This window comes from Chanodichthys erythropterus, chromosome 8, assembly GCF_024489055.1.
Source record: "Chanodichthys erythropterus isolate Z2021 chromosome 8, ASM2448905v1, whole genome shotgun sequence".
NCBI classification, from domain to species: domain Eukaryota; kingdom Metazoa; phylum Chordata; class Actinopteri; order Cypriniformes; family Xenocyprididae; genus Chanodichthys; species Chanodichthys erythropterus.
Genome location: NC_090228.1, coordinates 14,654,400 through 14,681,500, shown reverse-complemented (window position 1 = coordinate 14,681,500; position 27,101 = coordinate 14,654,400). Strand labels below are relative to the sequence as shown.

The following is a 27,101-nucleotide window of genomic DNA, read 5'->3' as shown; positions in this document are numbered from 1 at the left end:
GCCAACCCATCGCGCTCTGTGATTGGTCCGGGCGTCCTGGCATGTGGATTTAAATTTACAGGCAGCGCACCCGTTTATAATAACTTACATCTACTGGCGTCTGTTTTCCCATATGTTTCACATTTAGACCTGGGACGCGTCTAAATATCAGTGTTGGTAAGTTGACCTAAGAGGTTTGAAGGTTCTGTTCCTAATAACGTGCAACGGGGCTCTTCTTGTTCCTGACTATTATTGTGATTTGCTTGATGTCTTTGGACTTTCTGTTCTAACTCAGTGGTGGAGTTGGAAAGCTATATGTGATGCTGGCTTGGTTGCATGTATATTCTGCTGTCTGCTCATAATCATTTCGTTGCTGACCTGCTCAATTTTCTGGCCCCGTAGAAGATTTTGTAAAGACTGAATAATGGTGGTTATGGAGGAAAGCCTGAGAACAATGACCAGGGTCTTCAGGAGAGAATGTCACAGGGTGTTGGACTCTGAGAGGACCACCATTCAAGGGGCTGATGGGATGCTGATGGTCCTACAACTTGCTGTGGCTGGGGTCAACAAGCAGGTAATGTTGCATTGTCCGGAATTTGGTTTAAAGACTTATTCCACATCTTTAGAATCTTGGTTATTACTTTTTGCAAACAATAATGATTTTTAAAGTCACCAAGCATGAAAGTTTGGATCTCTCAAGTCTGTAAATGGATACATTACTATTCAAATGTTCGGGGCAAGTAAGATTTAAAAAGAAATTAATACTTTTAGTCAGAGGATATATAACATCGATCAAAAGTGACTGTAAAGATATTTATAATGTTACAAAACAGTACTATTTTAAATAAATGCTGTTATTTTGAATTTATACTACAGATTAATGAGTCCTGGGGAAAAAATCAGTTTCCATAAAAATATTCTAGGGATAGTTCACCCAAAAATGAAAATTTGATGTTTATCTGCTTACCCCCGGGGCATCCAAGATGTAGCTGACTTTGTTTCTTCAGTAGAACACAAATTATGATTTTTAACTCCGACCGTTGCGGGCTGTCAGTCATATAATGCATTGAAACGGTAACACCATCTATAAGAGTCAAAAAAACATGCACAGACAAACCCAAATTAAACCCTGCGGCTCGTGACGACACATTGATGTCCTAAGACAAGAAATGATCGGTTTATGTGAGAAACCAAACAGTATTTATATCATTTTTTACCTCAAAAACACCATGTCCAACTGCGTTCAGCATCCGGTTAGTGAGGTCAGAAAACACGTTCTGGTGACGGAACTGATCGCTCGCGCTTTGCTTCAATGAGTGCGAGACATCACTTCCGTCATCAGAGCACGATCAGACTTCACTCACTAACCGGATGTGGAGGGCAGTTGGACATAGATGGTGTTTTAGAGGTAAAAAATTATATAAATACTGTTCGGTTTCTCGCACAAACCGATCATTTCGTGTCTTAGGACATCATCGTGTGGTCACGAGCCGCAGGGTTTAATTTGGATTTGTCTGTGCATGTTTTTTTTGACAATGGTGTTGCCATTGCCATGCATTATACTACTAACTTCAACGGTTGGAGTTAAAAAATTATATTTGTGTTCTACTGAAGAAACGAAATCAGCTACATCTTGCCCTGGGGGTAAGCAGAAATACATCAAATTTTAATTTTTGGGTGAACTATCCCTTTAAGCAGCATAACTGTTTTAAACATTGATAATAATAATAATAAGAAATGTTTATTGAGCTGCAAAATACCAGATTAGAATAATTTATGAGGATCATGTAACTGGAGTACTGGCTACTGAAAATTCAGCTTTATACATGTAGCAATAGGAAAAATGAGTCATAAGAATTGAATCATACATTTTGTTCCGTATCTGTACATTTTCTGTGGATCGGTTGTGCGTAATATGCTCGTCCCTGTGTTTGCTCTGGTCCTGACAGGAATATGGGGACTTTGGTGTTGCTTTGAGTGAAGTCTTGGCTGCCTGGAAATACTTCCTTCTGGATAAGCTCCAGCTATCCCACAACGATATCCCTCTTCCACAAAACTATGACCTCATCCGAAAAGAGTATGACTGCTTTTTGAAACGCACAAATACTGTGGATTTGATTGACGTCTTCATTATGTTCAAGGAGCTTCGGATAAATGAGGACCCTGAGGAGCCCCTAACCGCGGTGAGTGCTGCCAGTAGGCCTCAGATTTGGTTGTTCTTTCAGTCGTCTTTCTAAAAGATCTTTAATCTCTGGTGTATTCTTTAATCTGTGGTCTTATCTCGATATCTAGATGCAGCTGTTTCAGTTTCTCATTGGTGAAAAGGAGAGTTTGGAAAAAATGGAATCTCTTCCTGTGTGTCCAACAACTCCATCTAACAAGGCTGGAATCTGTAGTCCACAGGTAACTGGGGAAGGATTAGCATGACACTAAGAAAAAGTGTTGTGTATATTTTATTTATTTATTTATTTATTTTGTTGTGGATCTTACTTATAATACCATTTTTTTATGGCCGCAAATTAGATGAACACACAATTCCTGCAAGGCAATATATAATATAATATAATATAATATAATATAATTAATATAATATATAATATAATATATAATATATAATATATAATATAATATAATATAATATAATATAATATAATATAATATAATATAATAAACATTCTCCTCCAAAATACCCCAAAAGTGGCTCAAAAATATTTAGATTTGGTAATTTTGCAGGCCATGGGAGATGTTCAACTTCACTTTCATGCTCATCAAGCCATTTACTCACCAGTCTTGCTGTGTGTATTGGTGCATTATCATGCTGATACCATTAGGTACACATGGTCCACCAGAATGGTTCAGGAGGCCTTGGCCCATCAAGCACATTAGTGAATGTCATGATATTGCAGCCCAAAACATCACTGATCCACCAGCCTGGGCACACAATAGTCTGGGTTTGGGGCTTCTCCACACTGTAACTCTCCAGGATGTGGAAAAGACAGTGAAGGTGGACTCATCTGAGAATACATGTTTCACATTGTCTATAGCCCAAGGTTTGTACCTTTGGCACCAATGAAACCGACATCTGGCATTGGCCCAAGTGACCAAAGGTTTGGCTGTAGCAGCCTGACCATGAATATTGACTTTTTGGAGCTCCTGATAAACAGTTTTGGTGGAAACAGGAGAGTTGAGGTGCGCATTTAATTCAGCAGTGAGTTTTTGGATCCAATCCAGGTTAGTACCTGGACATCCCTTTCAGACAGCTTCGTCTTGCGTCGACAGTTACTTCTGTTGGATGTGGTTCATCTTACCTGCTGTTATGCCGACATTACCCTGGATACCATAGCTCTCGATACACCGCAAAAACTTGTTTTCCTAGTCACAGATGAGCCAGCGAGACACACACCAGCAAATTGTCCTTTTTTGAACTCTGATATGTCTCCTATTATGTTGTGTGGATTGCAATATTTTATGTACAGCTGTGCTATTGCTCTACTAATTCAACCTTCACACTCTGCTCTTACTGATGGAATGTAAAATCAGTGAAGATTGGCCACCAGGCCAAGAATATATAGAGATGAATCCTCCAACACTATATTGGCCAGTGTTTTAGTTTCATTGTCCAACCCCTGTCTACTCACTTTTGAAAAAGACTGACCCGGTTTGAAATGTAACTCCCATTAGAGAGATAAATATGTTGGATTGTCCAATAACCTCAAAAACGGCAAATATTAACAATTAACTGTCATAATTGGCACAGTTAATCAGCATATCAGTATCCGTATGGAACATTTTAATGCTTATTGGACCTTGCAACAGTAACTAAGGAGGGCGGAGCTTAACAATGGGTCAATTAATGTTGATTCTGGCACTTTTGATTGATGTCAAGATAAACTCGTTTTCTTTTCCTGGCTCTCATTCTCCCTTTTGTTTCCTGTTGAATTTCACACCCTGGGATGTGCCTCTTATTCGGAAGAACGTGAATATCGTATCATTCAGAATCGAGAAATGAGAACAGGATGTTTTAAAAGCACTTTGTATAGTGTGTTGAAACTACTGCTACTCTTGCCCAGTTCAGTGCACAGCTGCTCTGCTGGGCTCTGATTTATGTGCAAGTAGACGCTGGGCTTTGCCACTGTAATACTGGGGGTGATGAAGTTTATGAGCCTGGCCTGTTAAAGCTTAAGGGGTTGTGGAAAAAGCCCGTCCTCTATACAACATGAGTCCAAGTCAGCTAACTGACTCATCAGTATTGCAGAACGGAAGAGTATGAACTGTTCCTGTTAAAAAACAAACAAACCACTTACTCTTTCAATTAACATTTGCGTTTAAGTACAATTCCAATTATCCATTTAAGTTGTTGTTGTTCAACTTTTCTTTCAGATACAGAGAGTTGTCAGGAGAGTTTTCTGTTCCTATTTGGGCCTTCTGGTGAACTCTAAGAATGATCTGGCCCTTGCATACACCCTGGACAACCCTAATCGCTCTCTGGGCCACGTCGCCTTTACTGACCTGAGACATGCTGCATGCACCAACGCCTCATCTCTTTTCTTGGTGAATTCGCAGTGACTTGTACTTTCAAATAATAGCACACATTTTTGTTAAACTACACATCTTTTTAAACCTAATGTAAATGCTAATTAATTGCTTTTTTGTATGTTCAGACAGTGACATCGTTTGTCAGGGCCATACAGCTGGGAGGGAAGGGGTATGCCCCACCTGAATCTCACCCCTTAAGGAAGCACATAAAGGGTTTATCAGAGTTTCTCAATTTTGTCGACCAGTGTCAAGATGTTTTAGGAGAAACCCCCAATCCAAGGTATGCTCTCATGCTTTATCTGACATGAATAGGAACTCTATAGGAACTTTATGTCCAACATTGGCAAATATCTACAGCTGCAATGTAGACTCAGGACATCTGCTGTGTTCAGAATGGAATACTACCTTACTATTGAATATTGTGCAGTGTGTGTATATATTTATCAACATTTATTTATTTGAACATGATTATTGTAATTGAGTCATTGACGAATAGAAGTGTAAAAAAAAAAATCATAATGGAGATATCATTAATTTTGAAGTTTTAATAAGTGTTAACAATGAAATTATGTGGTTTTTATAATCAATTAACACTGCTTTTTGTCCTTTTTTTTTTTTTTTTTTTTTTTTTTTTTACAAGATGGATAAAATTTGTCACCAGAAAAGTCATTCGGTTTAACCGAAATTTCGGTTTTACCGAATGACACTTTTGGTTATACCAAATGACGATGTTTTCAAACAATGCTAACAGACATATATCTAGCTAGCTAGCAAAAGGACAATCAAACAATTTATATTCAGTACAAGTTTTTAAAATATTACAACATTTTCCATGTTTTATAGCGGTTGTACCGAATGACCTGATGTTTTGTGACTTGCGTATGAGCAAGTGAAAACATGAATTTTTCAAATAGTTAAAAGAGAGTTGGTTACTTTGCTTCACAACCATGTGGTCCTTTGCAGATGTCTGAACGATGTCACATCCTGTCACATGATATTGACTGCATGACTCGATCCAAAATGGTCCCTTTATATTGGTTGCTCTGAATGACATCAATGAAATTCATTTTTCCGGACATTCTTTCTCATAACAAAGCAACGACTTCTACGCATAATTTTAATACCATTTTGCACTTGATATGATGTTATAAAATCATGCCAGAATAAAAAATATACACATCTATTACATTTTAAGATATTTTCACATCATTGACCCAATTATAAAGTATTATGTGAAGAATCAGGCATTATTTCATGATAAAAGTGTCGAGTAGGTCACATGACTTAACAGTGTGTTTGTTACATCATGACATAATGGTGCCTATGCATAATTAATAACCGCCCAGTTTTGTGTAAAATGTCTTGAGTATTTGTTTATTTTGTAATTTACTTGCTATTATTCTGTCACTAGAAATGGAAGGTCAGTTGGAGTGCATTGCATAATGGGATACATTATTCCATGCCTGTTGTATATTGCTCTTTTTGGCAGATGTTCCTGGTCATTCGTATGCATACAGAAAATTGGCACCTTGTATGTTGCACATCATACATGCTGTATACTACCTGCAGCAGTAGTTTAAGTAGTATTCTATTCTACTAGCCATTGCTTTGAATCTGTGGCAAGAAATGTCATGACCTGGCCTTGACTTCCATTGCGTCTCTCTATCATTAGTGCACAACCCCAGATGACAGAATAGAAGCCTTTGATTTGTACAAGAGATTTTGTATCACCTTGCTGGGCCCAAAGAAAATGTTCCTGCTATCTGTATTTGTGGATCTGTTGGTCTCCTCCTATCTTGAAAACGGATCCTCTCATCTTATACCTGCCATCTATCGATGCGTGTTCCTCTTCTCTCAAAAGCAACCTTTAATTACATCTGTACCAGTATTAATGAAATCGCCTGAATTGTTCAAGCATGTTTATCTGAGGAACATCAAAGTGTGTTGTACAAATAGCAAATGGCGACTTGTCCCTCCTTAGTTTGATAACTCTGATTAAACGTCATAACACTGAGATTCTGCCATGATAACTTGCACTTCAAAACATCCAAGCAAATCTCCACTAGTCATTTGGCAGCACAACACATGGAGCTGAATTGTATAGATGATTGAGTTATTCAGAAAGGACGCAAGATCATTTCCTCCACTGCATCATGTGCATCAGCTTCATTTTTGATGGAAGTGCCTTGAACCTGTTGCATGTGGTCCTGTTCACCTCCACGTCTCTTTTCTCTGATGAGAGAGTGCGAGCGCAGAGCCAAAAGGGGTCTTTCATCAGCCTGCTACCCTGCCTGTGCAGTTCCCCACCTCCCAGCACCTTATGGAGTACTGTATTACCACACACAAACACTGCTTACGGGGGAATCGGGGTCTCTCGTACAGCTAACATCTGTTTTCCCAGATGATTCTGTTACTGTAATTCCCTTTCACAAAAGCAAGGTCAGGGATTCAGGGCGGCCTCTTTCCCGCTGCAGCCCAAATGTTTACATTTATTAATCTCTTCATATATTCACACATAAAGTGAGGTGGAGTACAGCAATAGCACTGGTCTGGCACGAATACCTCTTGGACTGTTCTAGACCACATTTTTACATGAGTTATAAAGTGGTCACACTAGATTTTAATCACGTCAAATAATTTTTCTGCAACAAATATCTTCTTTTATATAACAAATAAATAATATTCAGGATTTTGACAGTTATGGAAAACTTTCTTGACCTGGAGAAGTTATTGAAACTTATTATTTTTTTATTTTTTTTTTGTTTATAGATCTAATCAGCTGCTGTTGATCATTATTGCTAATAGTAACTTGTTTTTGTTTTAATAAAAATTATTAATGTATTAATATATATTATTAATGCAATTATAGACATTGATCTAGTGTGGAATACAAATTAATTGCAAGCCATAGCTATTTGTGAGTCAATAATTGTTTTTAAAGCCAAAGCGGCCCACATGTTGCTTTGATTCATTACTATATATAATATATATATATATAATTTTTTAAAGAATTGCTAAAGTCATGGAAATTCATTGGTTAAAAGGTGTGGGATTCCTTAAAACAGTTCAGAATGTTAAATCTACAAAAGTGTCCCACAACACTGCAAACCATGCAGCTTCGTGTGTTGATTTGCTAACTTAACTACCCATATGAGAGTTTTCCCCTTGTTTGTGATTGTACGTTTTTGAAAATTTGAAAATGTCTGTTTTTGTTAATTGTTCATCTTGTCCCAAACAGAGAAGCTGGATCTAAGCTGGTGTCTAGTATTAGAGCTGCTTTGGTCAAAGGCCGCAGTGGTGGAGACCCAGTATACTTTGCAGCAGAGGACACTGCCAAAAGTCTCAAGGAAAGAATCGGTCAAATACACACCATGCAGACACAGTCAGCAGTTGGCACAGGAATAAGTCCAGCAAGGGTACAACCTAGTTGATGTATTCTATTTTCTGGATCTCTCCAAACCAACATTATTGGTAATACACAATATGTTTGCTTTTTAGCCCAAAGCGTATGCTATTAACCACTGTACTGCCTATGGGGGCCGAGAGACTGTGAAGGTTCTGATGGCCTTATTGGATGAAGAGGCTCTAGTCCCACCCTGCAGGAACAAGGCGGAACTGCTTTCTGAAGATCATGCGGTTCTTAATGGCAGCGCTGGAGCTTGTCTTCTTACCCTGTACAAGTAAGTTGCACCACTTTGATGGTACTGTAACACAGTTCGTAGATACGGGAAGGAGGCGGGAACCGGCGAACATTCAACATAACTTTAATATCAAATAAACAAAGAACAAAACGAAAGTAATGCCGGCAGGCCCTTCGCGGACGTCTGCCGGCCACACAAACATAATAAAACATAAAATAAAGTCCAGGCCTGGTCCTCTCTCGTCCTTCACTGTCGTCGCTCCTCCTTTTAGGCCAGTGCGCCTCCCAATTGATGCTCGTTATCACTTGCGTCACCGGCCTCGTGCCGTTCCCTCACGGCTCTCGCCCGCCCTGGTCGCCACGGGTACATTTACACAACAATAATGTACCAAAATCTGGAAACATTTTACCTTTGAGCATGTGAACACAATGGCCAATCAGGGTTGTTTAAGAATCGGCTTAACAGCACTGAAAATGCTAGGCGGAAATGTTATCGTCACATTTTTAAATTTTTTTGACAACTCTAGATACTACTGGTCAAATATTACTCTGACAAGTGAAAGTTGTAAAGACATATTTTTGCTTAACTAAAAGTACAGAATTATTTGCTTTAAAAGTACTTGAGTATCAAGTAAATTCTTTTTTTTTTTTTTTGTCAACGCATTGTTTTATTTTTGTTGTATGAATGCACGCTGTGCCATCTTGGTGGTTTAAGCCAGTCTAGCATACAACATGCTAACATACGACTATCTTGAACTCATTTAAATACTTTTTTAAAAGTTACAAAACTCTTTTCAAAGTGGAAAACGTACTAGAAAAGAAAGATTTCTACATTGTGTTTATTTGACAAGATTATGCTAAAACATATTTTTGAAAGGACTTCAGTTTTCAGTTTTTTTTATATGCTAACTAAAATCATTGTCAAACCTTACCCATGTGTTAGTGGTGTATCCACAATGCTATAGCAATTTGGCAGGCAAATCCATAAAAAAAAAAAATAATAATTTGACCGACCATACTTCATACTGAAACTTCAGCTCTGAAAGCACAGACAACTTCCATTTCAAGCTTTCACCAGAAATGAAAAGTTTACATACCTCAATATGTTTCCGCAGGTTGGACGGCAAGTTTTATGGTACGTTTTAGGTAAACAAAATAGAATATGTTTAAGTTTTCTGAAAAGATTTATTTTATATTTTTAAGTATGGCCATGGTCTTCCATTTTGCCATCAACTGATCAGTGTTAAACTTCATTGAACTTTACGTGACCCTACAAGAGTGAAAAAAACAAAAAAACAATAACTAAAATTCCCCTTACACTATGAAGGTCCTCAAAAGTCAAAGACCCAAAAGACCTAGCCTGACTTCGTCATACTCATATTCTAGGCAGAATGTGAGTCTGATACTGCTCCATTGCACTTGAATTATGGGGCGTGTCTTAACCGAACCAGTAAAAAAAACAACTCTGCACTCAATTGGATAGACCTACAACCAATCAGAGCAACGCAGTAAGTGACGTATGTTGAACTTGTACTTAAACTTTTGCCGAATCCCGTTGGAACGACGGCAAACACATCTTTCCCATCGACAAATGCCTGGATTGCGGTTCTTTGTTCGTCTTTTAAAATTAATGCGCTGTCGATTTCTTTCGGAATCTAAACATCTTACTTCTCCAGCTGCAGTCATCATTGGTGAAAACCAATTCAACCCAAGCGCTCTTTGATGACGTGGGTGGTTACGTAACCGCAGATAGCCTGTCCATCATCGATTAAAGCCCGCCCTGGCAATTTGATTGGCTCGGCCTTCTGGGAGCCGAGCATAATTACTCCACAATGGATCGAGTCCAGACCGAACTTCCCGTCCAAAAAATGTTGTGGGCGAGGTTCGGGCTGGCACCCAGGCTACAAAAGACCAGATATGATGAATAAAGACCCGGAGTCAAAGTTTAAAACATTTTTTTTAATAAATTGAAGAATAAGAATAGTTTGCAGTTTCATCAGCAGAAGCCACCTTCAGGTCTCACAAGGAGTCCGTAGGCCGTTCTGCGTACATTCACATTTCCATAACAATTATACTCTAACAGTCATTACTTCAGAATGAATGATCCTGATTGGCTAAGAAAAATAGGCAAATTTGGTAATCTTCCACATATGGACAGATCGTCAGAAGCATATCTCCATTCGTCACAATGCTGACGAGGGGACCCTGGATTTAGGTACCGGGTGTCCTTTTGGGGTCATGACAAGGCGTCTGCTGGTCTCAAGCATAGTGCCAGTTGTCCACCAGTACAAAGGTCCTGCACAGAACACTTTAGCGCACATACACCGATACACATGATTCACCACTTCAAGGCTGAAGTTGATCTGAGCTCTGAATCCACTCCTTCAATAGAAATGTAGTGGAGTGAAAAGTATATTTGTCTTTTTTTAAATGTAGTAAAGTTAAAGACTTGCACTTTGAAACACGTTTTAAAAAGTTAACATTTTCAGGCGCCCAAAACGCTGTTGTCGTGTGAGTGAACAGCCGAAACGCATACAAAGTTTTCCATTTCCATTTCTGTTGTGTAAACGGCCCCTTAGATAAAATGGATAAAACTTTTGTCATTGGCCAAAAATATATGCTAAAACATTTAAAAAACTTAATATTATTATTATTATTATTATTGTTGTTTAATTTAAAAATACCATTAGTAAATACATTAAATGCAGTTCTTGTAGAGTTGGTAGAAATATCCTGTCTATTTTATGTTTCAGTTCACTCACCTTTTGACAGGTGTGGCAAAAAGTTAATTTGTGTATATCTGTGTTTATTGGATTAATTAAAACAGCTGTCTGTTGCAGTTACATATTTTTATGTTGTATCCCTTTCATTTGCATTTCAACACCTTGTTTTATTCTTCAGTTATTTAACATGTTCTCACTTTTTGCCTATAGATCTCCAGAAGCTCCTACGGGATCTTCTCCAAAGAGTTTACGGAACCGTGTCTTGAGCCAACAAGAACATATCAAGTCCAAGGTAAAGAATCATTGGGGTTGTAAGCAGAGACCCCCGTCTCAAATAGCGGTCAAACAAAAATTGAATGTGACACTTGATTTTTAAAACAGACAGCAAGTAATGCACATTCACGAGCTATATCATCTGCTTCCTCTGTTTTGTAATGTGCAAATTTATACAGCTGTTTTTTATGCATGGTGCTTGTGCAGTGGGTTTCCTGTTATATAAAAACAACCACCGAGTGTGAAATTTAGTGTAGTACAGTACACTCCAAACTTTAACCAATAACCTCTGGCAGTGATACGCACTTACACACTTAAAGCCTATCTTATCCAAAAAACATTTATAATGCCTCGCTAGTCTTGGAGGGCTGTGAGAAGAAAGATTATATTTGCATGTGCTAAAAATTTAGGATTGTCTTCTGTCCTTATAAGGATTTATTTTACTATTTGGTCATAAAAAGAATAAATCCCTTAATATGAAACAACTGTCTGGATAGGAACTAAATGATGCCTGACAGTCAAAGAGGCTCGTTTCTGAAACCGACTTTAACTAGTCTCTGGATTGCTAACACATTTTAAATGTGATGATAAATGGCGCTTTAATTTTTTTTAGGACTGGGCATCTTCACCAACCAAGAAATGGTGAGTGCTCTGTGAACATGTATGCTAGGCGCATTTGGTTAAAAGGCTTCTTTATTTGATTGCACTAGCAGATGTCTCTTTAGACCTCCACTTTCTGGCCGCCTTCCTGTGTTAGTGAGCAGTAATGGTCCCCGGGCAGCTCACCGCTTCCTGAACTGGACGGGCGGAAGCTTTCTGCATCAATTTCACTTTGAACATGCCATATCAGTGGAGTTACTCGGCTAGCAAGGGAAACTTGAAAGGTTATTGTTTCCTGTTGTCTGCAGAATGACTTTATCCAGTCGTACTCCAATAGTTTCATCACAAACTGACGTCGATTGGCACAGAGGGAGAGATCAAGAGGTTCCTCCAGCAGTACGACTGCAGAGAGAGATTATTCTGAGCACAGTTATGTAGTAAGGTTTAATGAACACGTAATGAACCCCACACTAGAGTCGGTACTCTGAAGGCCAGTATTATACATATAAAATGATGATAGTACATTTTACATAGTTAGAATATCTCCAGCTGCACAAAATGCTCTCAAAACAAACCTGATCTGCATCAAGTTACCCAATCTCAAGTGGATGGTCCTAAGAACAGGTGTAAATGGTGTCAAAAATGTTTTGTGACGTGAAAAACTTGGAAAAATACCTGCATATAAAGGTCACTGCAGTTTAAAATCCGATACCCTCCCCTCAAACTGATCACAATACTTAGATGAGACACACTACTGTTAACACTTGGTAGCAATGTGCATCGAACGCTTATAAATTGATCAGATGTTAATACCATGTGTAAATGGGGACATAATCTCACTGCTTCTACTGCTGTGTCAGCTGGCTCCTCTGGTTTTTCCCAGGACAGGTGTTATTCAACCATGCGTCATTTCATTGTATGCTTCACAAACGCGCAGACACACCCCTCATCTTATTGAAGGCTTAATGATGACGTTCATATCAGAGGAAGTAACTGGTGGACCCAGCCTGTCGAAGTTTTTCTTGGGATCTCTGTTGGCGTGCAGTCAGGGCTGCCCAACGTACCATATAAGCCTCCCATACGAAAGCACCCAGTCTGAGCGATACTGTTGTTTTAGGTGCTCTTTTGAGAAAGTGCTTTGAAAAGCTGTACTCAAGCTTTGATCCCCCCCCCTTACATACACCCACCGCCCCCTTTTCTCTACACTTTGCAGTCCCACCCAACTATGCCTGCAGTATTTTTTTATTTTTTTACTTTCCTGAATTCCACTCTCCTACTGCGGCCGGCTAGCCTAAAGGGAGAGAGAGCCTTGAATCCTGATAATCCTTAGCAGGGATGGATCAAAGGCCCTGAAAGAGGTGGATCAGCGCTTCTCTGAGACCCTTGAGACCTTAGAAGTTCACTACGCCTGTGCGAGCTACCATTTCCTTATTTCATGCTCCTCACGGCCTCCAGACCGCAATATTTATTTATTTATTTATTTTTGTATTCTTTCTCATAAGATTTTAGATGTGGTCATTTCCACCCATGTTGTATCAGCAGGGCTGAACAATAAGGACGATTTGATGACCAGAGGCCAGTGTGAGAGTTTCAGGGTAGTTGATGGGAATGTCATTTGGACCAGTGCTGCAGTGCCACTATGTCATACATCCTTCATTGATCATATTCATGTCTTGCAAACTTAAATGTTTGGCTTTCTGTGATGTTTTGAATATTCTTGCCAGTATGGTACTGGGGTAGCATTTATATAATATATATACTTGTTCATTTTCAGCTGTTGTTGCAGTTTAAAAAATGTTAACTGCTTATTTTATCACGATTTTTTTAACTTCTTTGTTAAACAAGCTTTAAACAACCTAAAGTTACCAATATTCTACAAATGTTTTTTTTTTTTCATCAGGTTGTGCGGCCAACCATTCGCTCTCAGTTTGCATGTACGTACCAGGATGACGAGCTGCCCCTCAACCGGGTGTTGGAGTTTCCAAGTGCTAGCCAACTTCCCACCTGTATGCACCCTGCGCCCAAACGAACCATCTCTTTACATGCGTCTGTGGAGGAAGAGTGTGACTCCACTGGGATGGACAACAGACTCAAAGGTAGTGTCTCTGCCAAGTTTAAAGACGCCATGCAATCAAAAAGTAGTTTTGTCGCTCATAGTCGTTGGGCTTTGAGACCATGTAGATGCTGTTGTGTCCTCTTAAAAGTTGTCAAAATTAAATATTAGATGTTAAAATTCTTTTTAAAATGTGTAGGTTTTCTCTTCTGGGAAACCGGAGCAAAAATATCGATGACTCCTCCTGCATGCCACAGGTTCATGTCTTATCAAGGGGCTCTCTAGAATAGGAGTCCTGCCCCCATTTAACCGACTGGCAAGAAATCGGTGTTCTTCAAGTCTTCTTTTCTTAAACAAGAGGGGGCTCAGTTCTTAGTGTACTGAATAACCTTCATGCTTGGTCTGTTCAGTACGCACACACAAGCAGAAGTGCTCCCCTTTTCTGACGCCACACAGTCGGAAAGATGCCCAGGTCCACCTCCACAGCCCAGGCCTCGATCCCTGCCCAGTCCCTGTTTGGGGACTGGTACTTAAGATCAACCTTTAAACGATTCCCCATCCCATAAAACCTGGCCGCCCCCACATCTGTTATAAAAACCCTAAGAGCACACGTTCCTCACCCCCCTTTCACTTTTTGTGGGAACGTGGGCTTCGCTCCACCAGGTTACATGACAAATGTTCAGCTTCAGCGCTGTAAAATAAACACACCGCCTGTTAAAGTGCAGACTAACGTCAGCAATTTCATCATAACCTTTTCTACCCTTGCGTCCTCAGCCCTCCCTCTTTTTTTATTCCTGCTTATTGTTTCACCTTATTCTCAAAGTCCACTGTTTTTCTTTTGTCCCCCCTTTCTTGTTTTTCTGTGGATGTGTACCCAGAGACCACTAACTTGAGGTGTGAAGGTCCCGGCCAATCCGCTCTGGGGGAACATAGTGGAAATGCCTGGAACCGAGCAGGTGGGAAGGGGACCCAGCCAGAACGGCTCGGAAGAGCAACCGGGACTTCGAAGAGAAAGCTTGCCAATACAGAGTGCGCTGATCAGGGAAAAGAAGAGAACCAGCCCCCTCAGAAAAGACCCCCCGCCAAGGCTCCCATTGGAGGCCTGGGGAAAAGGAACAGTAAACCTGCCAGCAAGAAGCTCATCGCTGGTCAGGGCAAACTGACAGGCTTTTTCAGACTGTAATTTACTCCATGATCTCTTATCAATGATGATGCTGTGTTTTTTGTAGTCTAAATGCATTTAAAGGGGGTACTTATTTTTTGTATAAAATGTCCCTTTTAAATGCTTTCACTATCCATTTAAAAACCAGATCACATCAAAATGAGTGAGGGAACTCTTCTCCAGATAATTACTGACAGAGTGTGTGTATATATTTGTGTGTGCATGTTTGAGATGTAAGGGAAGATTATGAGTTGGCAAAGATAGAACTTTATCATTTTATTTGATTGTGTGACTGAAGTACATTTTATAATGTATGCTTTCTGCTCTCCTTGAACACAACCCATAATTTGCAGATTTTAATAAACCTTTATTTCAGTTCTTTTTAAATCACACAAGTTTGTTTGTCATCTTTATATTTAGAGTATCTTGAAGGATCAAGGGAGAGCTGGGAAAATCATGCAGGTGCTTTGTCAGCTGCTCTGTTTTCAAGCTTGCCAGCAGGGCCTGTATACTCTCCCTATCATGCACCTCAGCACTGTGAAGAAAACAGGAAGAGCAAAACAAATTTAGTATTAAATGTAACTGGAAGACAACTTGTTTATTCATGGATATATTCTCTAGTGAAACAAAGATTAAAATGACTTGGGCTTGTTTATTGGTCTGGTTGGCCAGTTTTAGATGGGTTTTGAACACTTTTCAGACCAGCTTAAACCAGATAAGACAGTCTGGCTCTGTTTCTGGTATTTTATTTTGCTTTTCAGTAAGTAATGGATGTCAGGTTTTGCTTTTTAACTCTGGGTTTCTGCTCAGTTTGGTAATGTCATTTAAAACAACATTTTTAAGTTGTATTGTAAAATGATTTCCATCTATTGTTCATCTATTTTTCCAAACAATTTGTCCTATGCAGGGTGGCAGGGATACTGGAGCCTATCCCAGCTTCTCAGGAAATACCCTAGATCAAGGTTCTTTTAAATCTGCTTTCCTGCAGAGTTTAGCTCAAACTATGATCAAACTCTCCTACCAAAACTCTGAAGACCTTAATTAGCTTGTTCAGATGTTTTTGATTAGGGTTGGAGCTAAACTCTGCTGGGCTGTGGCCTTCCAGGGCTGGATTTGAGGAACCCTCCCCTAGACCCTAGATTGATGGTTCCCAACCCTGGTTCTGGAGTACCTCCAGCACTGACCTGCTTTAGGCTGAATCCCAAATGGCACCCTAAACACTCGCCGTCTTCCTACAAGTCCGCACTTTCATGATGTAATGCCGCTTTGACTGTTGGGAAGAAGTCTGCCGTGGAGCTTGCTCCAGTGCGGGCTCAGCAAAAGTGGACATCGAGGGCGCATATTGGCTGCAAAGGCCCTGTCCAGAATGGCACACTCCAGACTTGTGGACTTCCTCAGAGTCCACACTTTGGTGACGTCATGTAGTGCAGACCTATAGGGCACTTGGCGCGAGTCCACGAGGGTGCATTGAGAGGTATTTTTGGGACAGACTCGATCGTCACGCCGGAAATAACGGTCTGGTTGTTTTTTGACAGGAGCTGCAGGTTCGGGGATAATATTTAGCATCAAGAACAGGTTTCTTTTCTTTTGCAAAATATTATCTCCATGTCAACTAGCCTACACAGCCTGCTTTTGCTTATGCCACCTGGGCATTAGACAAAATATACATGCTTATTTAAATAATGTATACAATTGTAACAATACATAATGTTCCATTTGAACTAAGATTACAATTTTAACACATAATAAACGTGCACGAGTTTCAGATGAATTTACAGGTTTAAATATAAATACTAGGTTTACGTATGACTCAGTAAAGCCCTGACATTTGGTTCTATTTATTTAATGAATCATAACGCGATCGTATTATTCACTATTATTATGTCAGATATCAACCACTGGTCGATGACCATGATGTTTATATAAACTGTAGGTAACAACTGGTAAAATGTACACCTAGGTCATAAAATGGTAAAATGTACACCTAGGTCATAAAAACCGTAATGATACCTACACTTAAATATTTTCTTCTCAACCATGTCATCAATTGCTCTTGAGCGAAATCTCCTCCCATCCGTTGTCTGATTGGCATTTCGCAAGCATTCCTGGGTAGTTAAAGTGAGTGGAGCCTGCATCTATGCGGGCTTCGCTGAAGACCACTTCAAGGGTACAAAGGGGGCGCTGCTGAGGACACTTCAAAGCGTTAAAATGCTGAATGGGGCGGCCTACGAACTCGTAGACTCGGCGAGCACGCGCAATTTAAGTCCACGAGACCGAAAGTCCACATGAAGTGCGCCATTTGGGACAGGGCCAAAGGGGAGCACTCATTAGCACCATTCTGAAGATTGACAAATGGGACACCCTACGGTCTCTTGGACTTAACGGACAAGCACACGCAGCAGCCATTGTAAGCCCACAAGACCGAAAGTGCATAGAAGTGTACCATTTGGGATTCAGCCTAATCTAACTCACCTGATTAAACTCATCAGCTTGTTAGTAGAGACTCCAGGGATTGGGGGTACTCCAGGACAGGGTTGGGAACCACTGCCCTAGATGGATGGCCAGTCCATCACTGGGTGTAAACGTTTTTTCTCTCTCTCTCTCTCTCGCTCTCTCGCTCGCTCGCTTTTTTTTTTTTTTTTTTTTTTTTTTTTAATACAAGTATATGTACAATTATTTAAAAACACTTCAAAAGCACTTTCATACGATTCAATTTCAGACTACTTTCATGGCTAGCAAAGAATATCTCACCAGTGGAGAGGAAGAAGATAAGAAACTTGGCAGTGCTTACTGTCTATGTCCCTCCTGCCCACAGGAATGACATCATCCACACTGCGTCGCTCATCCCTCATGTTGAATCCATCCAAAGTATGATCCGTCCCACGTGGCGACAGTACAGGGAAGTTTCTCGAAAAGGCAGGGTTTGCTTCCCTCCCAGGAGACCCTTTTACTCCTGTGTCCTGATGGAAAAGGGAAATGCATTTTAAATCAACACATCAGAATGTGGGACAACCACTTGAACAGAAGCAGCCTAACCCAAAACACTGCTCCCTCTATAGGCATTTTTTTTCTGAAGTCTGAAACCACACATGGAGATGTTTAAGTTCATTTGAACAACACACGCCCAAGGGCAGCCTCAAGATCCCTCTCCATAACTGCTCCCAAACTACTGGAGCAAATCCAGTGCATGGAGCCCCACATGGAAGAAATGTCAAATTGCGACAAAGTTTCCCATGCCTTACTTAGCCAATTTTCACAATATCACCATGGGCCCTTTTATCCATAGATTCCATTTCCCCTCTTGTGACTGTGTCCTTCCCATAGTCCTTTCTGACTGTTCCATTACTGCACTGATAATTGTAGCAATGTGAGGACCATTCAACTTTGAATTGTGAAAGCCCTGTTAGATACCCATAGAAAGGCCACCTGACTCTTACTATACCAGCAAAATCGATCTGGTAAAGTTACTTAAAGGCAAATCATTGCTTTAAACTGACTGAAATCAAACTTGTAAAGTACATGTAAATGAATATGTGTTGGCAAATACAATTGTGAAATCTCTGGTTTTCACCAGAATGTAAAAAAGGAAATAAAAGTTGCAATAAAAATCTTACCCCTGGTTGTTTCACAGACTTTAGCTTTAGGCTTTAGCCAAGTCCTAGACTAAAATGCGTGTTTTAACTGACAGCAACTTGTACTATCTTAAAATACGTCCGTGCCATTGTTTTGTCTTAAGATACACACAAGTAATGGCATGTTTATAAAAGCTATTTAAATGCCCTAATTGAACTAAGGCCTAGTCCTGGCTTAATAATCCCTGTCTATGAAACCAGGTCTTTGTTTGTCAACTCAACCTTTAATTATTATAGCACATTTAAAAAAAGGAGTTTAACCAAAGTGCTTTACAGTACACACACTTTTCTGTAACACCAATATATACCTAACCCCTAAAATCTTATATCTGTATTTTAAGTTAGTCAAAAGCTAAGTAATACATTTGTTTCCAAAACAGATTTAAAAACCTCAAGTGTCGAGGCTGATCTGACATGACACAAATGGAACATTAAATTGAAATGCAAACACTTACGGCAAGTATGAAAATGCGTTTTGTCCCGTCTTCATCTACCAGTCTACCTTCTATGATGGGGTGTCTTCTGAAGGTGAGCTGCCCAGGTCCTATTTCACTTATATCATCTTCTCCTGCTATCGACACCACTCTATCTTGGTCTGTATGATCTTCATCCATCTTAACCTTGGGCAGAGCCATTGATGAGTGAGTAGTCAACTCAACTAAAAGTACAAGTGCAAACATTAACATGTAGGAAGATGCCATGATCTTGGGCGATGATGGTTGATTTGCTTGCAGGAACCTGGCTTTGCACTCGCATGTCCGTTGAGAAGCAAAAGTGTGCTTTTATAGTGTCCGATGATGAGTTGGCCGTTTCGATCTATTATTGAGTTATTGATGACTTCCATGGCTCTCCTTTGGTGAAAAGGAGTTCACCTTGACATTAAGAGGTTGATGCCCGTCCACAGGGAAGGTACTGGGAAAAGCTTTAAACTAGGAGGATTATGTTTTTAATGGTTTTTGTATTTTCTAAAAGACCCCACTGTGGCTTTGTAAAAGGGTAAATAACATTTGTGATCATTTCATTGTGAATCTGGAGAAAAGGGTATCTCCTTCCATCATGACTTTCGCATCCCTACCATACTTTGTTTGTCAGGATCATGCAGCAGGTCAGAGGTTGTGCACTGAGGTCACATTTTGTATAATATCTAAAAGCAGTAGTAGTAATCCGCTGCAAACATTTACAGTTTGAAAGGAATGAGCCTCAAAGAAGGGAGAATGCCTGTTGAGACATCGTCATCCATCAGATAACTCCAATTCCCTTGGTGCCGCCTCCTCATGGCATCGTCTAATATCTTCCTGTCCTTTTTTTTGTTAGTAGGTCAGTGCTGGATTATATGTAATTTCATCGTAGGTAGAACTTTGACCTTTCTAAGAAAGGAGGACTTCAATCGGTGGCCTTCATTAAAGGATCTGAGAGAGACATTATGAAGAACGATGTGAAAGGTTGGTGTTAAGATCCCAAGATGTCTACTGTTCAATCTTACATTCAAGACAATATCTTTCAGTTAGAAAGGAATGATAATGGCAGCAACCTTGCAAAAGTGTTGCTATCCCCCCTTCTAAATTACAAATGTAAAACTTTCCTCTACCCATGATTAAAGTGGTGTTTACAACGACAATAACTCTAGGTTAAAGGGTTAGTTCACCCAAAAATGAAAATTCTGTCATTAATTACCCTCATGTCGTTCCACACCCATTAGACCTTCGTTCATCTTCAGAACACAAAGATATTTTTCATAAAATCCAATGGCTCAGTGAGAGCTACATTGCCAGCAAGACAATTAATACTTTAAATGCCCAGAAAGCTAAAGACATATTTAAAACAGTTCATGTGACTAGTGGTTCAACCTTAATGTTATGAAGCGACGAGAATACTTTTTGTGCACCAAAAAACAAAATAATGACTTTATTCAACAATAATCTAGTGATGGGCGATTTCAAAACACTGCTTCATGAAACTTCAAAGCTTTACGAATCTTTTGTTTTTAAATCAGTGGCTCGGAGCATGTATCAAACTGACAAAATCACGCCCCCAGTGGTGAACCATTGAAACTTCAAAACACTTATGACTTAACAAAGCCTCGTTTACTGAAATCGCGTCACTTTGGCAGTTTGATACACGCTCCGAACCACTGATTCGGAACAAAAGATTCGTAAAGCTTTGAAGCTTTGCGAATACAAAAAGTATTCTTATTACTTCATAACATTAAGGTTGAACTACTGTAGTCACATGAACTGTTTTAAATGTCTTTAGTTCCTTTCTGGGCATCTGAAAGTGTTAATTATCTTGCTGGCAATGGAGGCCTCACTGATTTTATCAAAAATATCTTAATTTGTGTTCTGAAGATGAACGAAGGTCTTACGGGTGTGGAACGACATGAGGGTGAGTCATTTAATCACAGAATTTTCTTTTTTGGGTGAACTAACCCTTAAAGTGCACTGTGAAAAGTGCACTATATAGTTATGTTCACATTAGCAGCATTTTGCCAGGAAAAAAGGTTCATTATCCTCTGTCAATAGTGATGCATGAAGCACTGCTCACACAGATGTCACTTTCCAAGCAAGCAGCTTTCTGTCGGTCGATGCAGCAAATTTGCATGAAAAACTTGCAAAATTCAAAATCTGCATTGGAAAATGTTTTTCCCTCACGAGAATGTCCAGATCATGCAGATTTCTGTTGAAGTGATTGTATGTTGCCTGCCAAAATCTGCACAGCAAATGTGATCACACCTTAAAAGTATGGGGCGATTTCAGACACAGCTTGAGACTTTTCCTTCTGTCTTTTTGATTGAGTCATTAAAAGAAACCATTCATAAGCCATTTGCTCGTGAAAAGGGATGATCATGACTGGCACCTTACAGCTTGATAGCACCTCACAAGATGTATCTGACGCAACCACATTTGGACGCGCACAAACTCTTTTTTTTTTTTTTTTTTTTTTTTTTTTTTTGTCACACTTTTTGTTTTATTCACAGCTTGAGTCCTTTAGGGTACTTCTTAAGAATTCAGAAGTGTTCACGTTGCTCTCCAAGGCTCCTCTTCAGTTCTTATGAAAACATAAGGGCTTTCCTTATTAATATCATGGAGGCTGTTGCACAGGCAAGAAGAAATGGGACATGAATAATAGTTATTGAACTCAGCTGAAGTGATTTTACTTGGAACACTCAGCCTTTATTTAGTGAGTATTTGTGTTGGAGTGAGAGAGCCTCTACTGAAGGACTCAAGTGGTCTATGGAGACATGACTGTTCCAGCAAGAGTACAACTGAACTTCAGAGTTTGACGCTCTGTTATTCTAACCTCTCTTTCTCTGTTGCCACTCCACTTTCTGATGTGTCTCACCCTTCAGAGCGACCTCTTCCCACCTTTGATTGCCCTCTCAACGATAATCTAATGTTCTGATGTGCAATTTCATGCTAACATTCGTAGATCTCCTTTCATGCCTCAATTGCCACCATGGTGAAACACTCAGAGTACATTTGTGGTCTAGCTTCATTGTTTTGCCAGGTTTTTGAACCTTCGACCTGAGTGTAACTGAAATGTTAGCTAGACTGTCACAGTTAAATAGACAGATGCTGCTTTATTAGCGTACCAATAAGCTTCACATAGATACAAAGCACAGAGCTAGATTTGCTGGTTAGACGTGATTGGGTAGCACTTAATTTAACAATCCTATTACCCATGTACAGTACACTCTAAAAAATGCTGGGTTAAAAACAACCCAAGTTGGGTTGAAAATGGACAAACCCAGCAATTGGGTTGTTTTAACCCATTGGTTGGGTTAAATGTTTGCCCAACGTGCTGGGTAGTTTTATTTAACTCAACTGTTGTATAAAAATTACTGTATTGCTTGCTTAAAATGAACCCAAAATATGCTGGAAATTAACATGTATAAATATGTTTAATAAATGAGCATTTATTAATAAGATAATGAATAATAAACAATAAACATTTATTAAATTGCTATTAATAAATGTACACCTTTTGATTATTATCGTTGCCTCTAGTAATTATGTGTCTGATTTTTAATTTTGGATTAATTTTAAGCCAGCCATATAGTCATTTTTTATCAGTAGTTGGGTTAAATAAAAACTACCCAGCAGGTTGGGCAAACATTTAACCCAACCACTGGGTTAAAACAACCCAATTGCTGGGTTTGTCCATTTTCAACCCTACTTGGGTTGTTTTTAACCAAACATTTTTTAGAGTGTACATACAATCTACTTATTATAGTAAATAACTGGGTAATAACTAGGTACCAACCCTGAACCTACCCATAATCCTAACCTTAACCCATGTAGTTACCTTATATTACCAATACTTTTTTATGTACACCATAAGTGCACATACTGTAAAATAAAGTGATTAAAGTTCAGACTGACAGGATTTAACATAAGATTGGGATATGTTTAACTCCACTTAAGTCCTTACCATCTCTCTCCTGACTAACTTCTTCACACTAGTCTTACTTTTTCCATATTTGTCACATTCTAATTTGTATTGATTGTTTGATCGATCCGAGAGTTGTTTTAAATACATTATGTAGAGCGATTCAGTCACAAAAAGCTTTGTGAATAATAATGGAAATGAAAGTGATAATGTATGAGTATTTCAGTAATTGATTAGTATTTCAACATCAAGATTTTAGGTTTAAATTGAAATAAAAATGTATATTTTAGGTGCTGTGAATGGTTCCCCCATCACTAGTTTATAGTTTAAATTAGCTCTATGGCATTTAGCACATTTCTAAAAGTATTTAATGTCCGCTATCCAATTTCGTACTACTGCAAAAGCTCTCTGCAGTTTGTAGTATGTACTTTGGGAATACAGACTGACTGGGACTTTTTGTTTGCTCCTTTGCAAATCTATCCTTTTGCCGCAAAACTGGAGACGTGAACATCCTGTAATTTAAGCGTTGCACTCTAATGGAAATCCATTTGTGTCCTCTGAATATTTTGCATGGGAATTACCAGAGGTGACACAAGATATATAATGACATCAGAATTTTGGCTATTTTCCCTGTTACAGAGAATCACGCTTTTGGCCCTGCATTCCGCCATGGCCCCATTTCGCCCCATCTCTCACCTCATGGTCTTTGCCATTGATGGATCAGGTATCCACTCCAGAATTGGCAGCTGAAATACCCAGTAATGGAAAAGAGAAAGTGGTCTGAATGACAGTTTTTTTTTTTTTTTTCTTCTTCATGTGGGATAAAGTTACGTACAATTATGGCCGCTGACTCAAAGATATTCCACTCATTGCCGGTTTGAATTAAAAATCACATCTGGATGCTTCTCTTTCGAGGAAAAGCATTAATTCTTCAACAGAACCGGAGCTGTGTGATGAGTTTAAATAATGCAGAAAAAAAACTGCGGAAATGGACTGAAAGATTTAAGCGGTGGGACCGATGAACCAAGCACTTTGTCAGGGAGCATCTCATGGGAACATTTAGTTCCTTTGCTTCTCATATCAGGGGGCACTGCTGTAAAGTGGTCAAATGCGTCTTGTGGTCAACAAGGATGCTTGGCTTGATGACATCACCAGTATCATCACCATAGTTCCCAAAGGATGTTACTCTGTCCTGTTTTGTTACGCACATCTTCACAAACCATACATTTCCATTTTCCGAAGACATTAAAAAGCACCTTTTGATCATCCTTTGGGAAACCAGTAGAATTTTCAGTCACAATTCCAAGATGCTCTCCCCATTGATCAAGTTACCAGATTATTTTCTTTACTCGTCTGTTGTTTGGTGGTGTAGTAAATGATGGGTTCGGGGCTGAAGGGGCCAATGGGGGCTCAAGCGGGACCATGGTGGACTGAGATGGGGTTAGCTTCTTTGTTGCCCAGAGAACAGACCATGGTTTCCAGGAACAATGCAGCTGATGAGAAACTCTCCAAGGAAAATATGTGTCTGACATCATGGGTTCTTAAAGCTCGCAGCTGAGCCAACACTCTCTTGCCACAATCAGCTCCCAGTGAATTTCCACTGCTGACGGAAGGAGCGATCTAGAGGTAGAGGGTGAAAGGGAGCGTGTAGGGGCGTGGATGTCGCCTGCTGCCTTGCGTATGACTGTATGATGATTTTGTTATCTGGCATTACAGTTTTTAAATGCTAATACTCACACATGAAGCAGGTTTCGCAATGCATTTAAATGTAGTGATGCAACACATGCAGCATGAAATAATGTAAGGTGGCTCTTGATTTTATCCATGAGGATTTGATTTGATTGTGCACAGTGGACTGTGAAATGTGGGTTAGAGGTATGTCATTTTGGCACCAAACAGAATTGTGAATGTTTGTTTTGGGTTTGTTTTTTTGGTTAGACCATTGGTTGGAGTATTCTGGTCATCCACTTCTTTGGTCAATGGAAAAGTAATTTCAAAGGCAGAGAAAGTTTGTATTTATGGTACACTTTATTTTAAGGTGACATAGTTACTTTGTACTTACTCAAAGTAATATTAATGAACTACTTGTATTTACTTTAGAGTTATGGTTAGGGGTAATGCATTTCAAGTAACTTGAGTTACGTAATCAGATTACTTTTTACTTTAACGCATTACTTTTTCAATTTACAACAAAATATCTAAGTTACTTTTTCAAATAAGTAACACAGGTTATTTTTTCACATTTATTGACTAACAACTCCTGTCCCCATGTTGAGAGAAATAAAGTGCAGAGGCGTTGCGTGTGAACATGCATTTACTTATTTCATTGCACAAAAACATTCAGTATTCCTCAAAATGAACAGTAAAATTCGATCTCAGATTTTTATGCAAACCTGTAATAATTAACTATATACTTTATGTATTTAACACTAGAAGTCCCAGAGAGCAGCCATTTGGCTTTTCTACCTATAAAACCCGCAGGACAGCCGATGGGCTGGAAGGCTTTAGGCTAATATCCTTAATCAGCTGTGAACAGTTGCTTTTGTTATGTAAACAATGTGGGGCCATGCTGAGCCACTTCAAGGAAACTTGTGTTTCACTTTGCCATCTTAGGGAGAAATCAACACACATGTTTTTTTTTTCCCTTTGTTGCTGAGATCTATTGATAAAAATAGTACAAAATAAAATAAAGAAACCAACCATTTGTACACATATTTACAAATAATATTAAAAAGTGAGTGAGTACATTCCAGCAATCACTCACAATCCATATTATAATTTTGTATATATTCATTATATATTAATCTTATATTTGAAATACATCATAAGTCCATTTTTAAAAGTGTTTGAAAGATGGGTTCAAGTGTACTACAAGTGGTAACTAAATACATTTTTCTATACAGAGATAGTATGTTAAAAGCACATTTTAGTTCAAATTCATGGTGTCTCAAGATAGCACAGTTGAGTACACTTAGATGTTCTTAAGATTATCTTAAGAAGTACTAAAGAAGAGCTTTTAGTATATTAAGTACAAAATAAGTGCATGGAAATAGAGCACTGTACATTATGGAAGTGTAAAAGTGTACTAAAATAAAGTGTATTTTACTGCACTTTTTTTTCACCTGGGTAGACACTCCAACACTTTCCGTTTGCATTAAGATTATTTTTATTACCACACTTGCAGATATTGATCATTTTACTTAAGTAAAATGTACTTAATTTAGATCCCCCCCCAGGAGACAAGACTAAATATCATATATAATTTTCTCATATAGAAAATCCATGAATCTTAAATCAATCTTGATTTAAGATTTTTTTTTAAAAATTTACTTGAAATAGGATTAAAAAATACTTAGTATGAAAAGCATTTTTTCAGTGTGAATGAGTGAGTTAACTTTTTTAACATCACTTGCACTCCCTCATTTCAGGGTTAACATACTCAGAGTTTTCACTTAACCTCCTTTCTGAAACCGGCCCATGGTCAATCAAGTTCTCTGCTTTTAGCAGCCCTCCCTCCCCCACATATACAACAAGCCACCAGCAACCATTCACACACACACCCCCAACCCCCCTGCTTATTGCTCAGGTAATGACCATATTTACACATGAATTGATGCTAATGATAGCCAAAAGACTAGCCAGTTAGCATCCACTTGGCTAAAGGAGGGTTACAAATCTCTGGGACTTCTAGTGTTAATCTCACTTTATTAACCAATGTCTTTGCTGCTGACCTTAAATGATCAAATTCAACCATACTAATAAGCAAAAATTACTTCTTTAAGAATAGCAGCACAGCTGAAAGGTTTGTTTGAGCTGCGCCCTCTACTGTACAGGCGAAAATATGCATTTCCTTCAACCTGAGGCTTATTCATTTCACTGTTGATGAGAAAGGGCCTTTACATTTGTCAAAAATAGAACTTTTTTGTTGTTATTAAAAACAAACAAGCAAGCCCAGCCCAGGTGAGAAAAAGTAAAGCAAACGTAATGTAACGCATTACTTTTCATAAAAAGTAACTAACACAATTAGTTACTTTTTTAGGGAATGACATAATATGGTAATGTATTACTTTTAAAAGTAACTTTCCCCAACACTGATTGCTATAGTAAGTACATGTAG

At 39.0% G+C, this 27,101-nt stretch overlaps 2 protein-coding genes across 2 annotated transcripts; one reads left to right on the top strand and one right to left on the bottom strand.

Moving 5' to 3' along the window:
- Positions 1-54: 54 nt before the first annotated feature.
- On the top strand, positions 55-15,295 carry parpbp (PARP1 binding protein). Its single transcript, XM_067391050.1, has 11 exons — positions 55-156; positions 382-553; positions 1,929-2,162; positions 2,272-2,382; positions 4,360-4,530; positions 4,641-4,795; positions 7,754-7,931; positions 8,014-8,195; positions 11,089-11,170; positions 13,652-13,847; positions 14,683-15,295. The coding sequence occupies exons 2-11, from the start codon at positions 404-406 to the stop codon at positions 14,985-14,987; spliced, it is 1,764 nt and encodes a 587-aa protein (XP_067247151.1). The 5' UTR covers positions 55-156; positions 382-403; the 3' UTR covers positions 14,988-15,295.
- A 74-nt stretch (positions 15,296-15,369) lies between these two features.
- Positions 15,370-19,302, bottom strand: pmch (pro-melanin-concentrating hormone). The gene is made up of 3 exons (XM_067391049.1): positions 19,054-19,302; positions 17,758-17,926; positions 15,370-15,501 (listed from the first exon to the last, which is right to left on the bottom strand). Exons 1-3 carry the CDS (start codon positions 19,297-19,299, stop codon positions 15,452-15,454), a joined length of 465 nt encoding a protein of 154 aa, XP_067247150.1. The 5' UTR covers positions 19,300-19,302; the 3' UTR covers positions 15,370-15,451.
- Between the last annotated feature and the right edge of the window lie 7,799 nt (positions 19,303-27,101).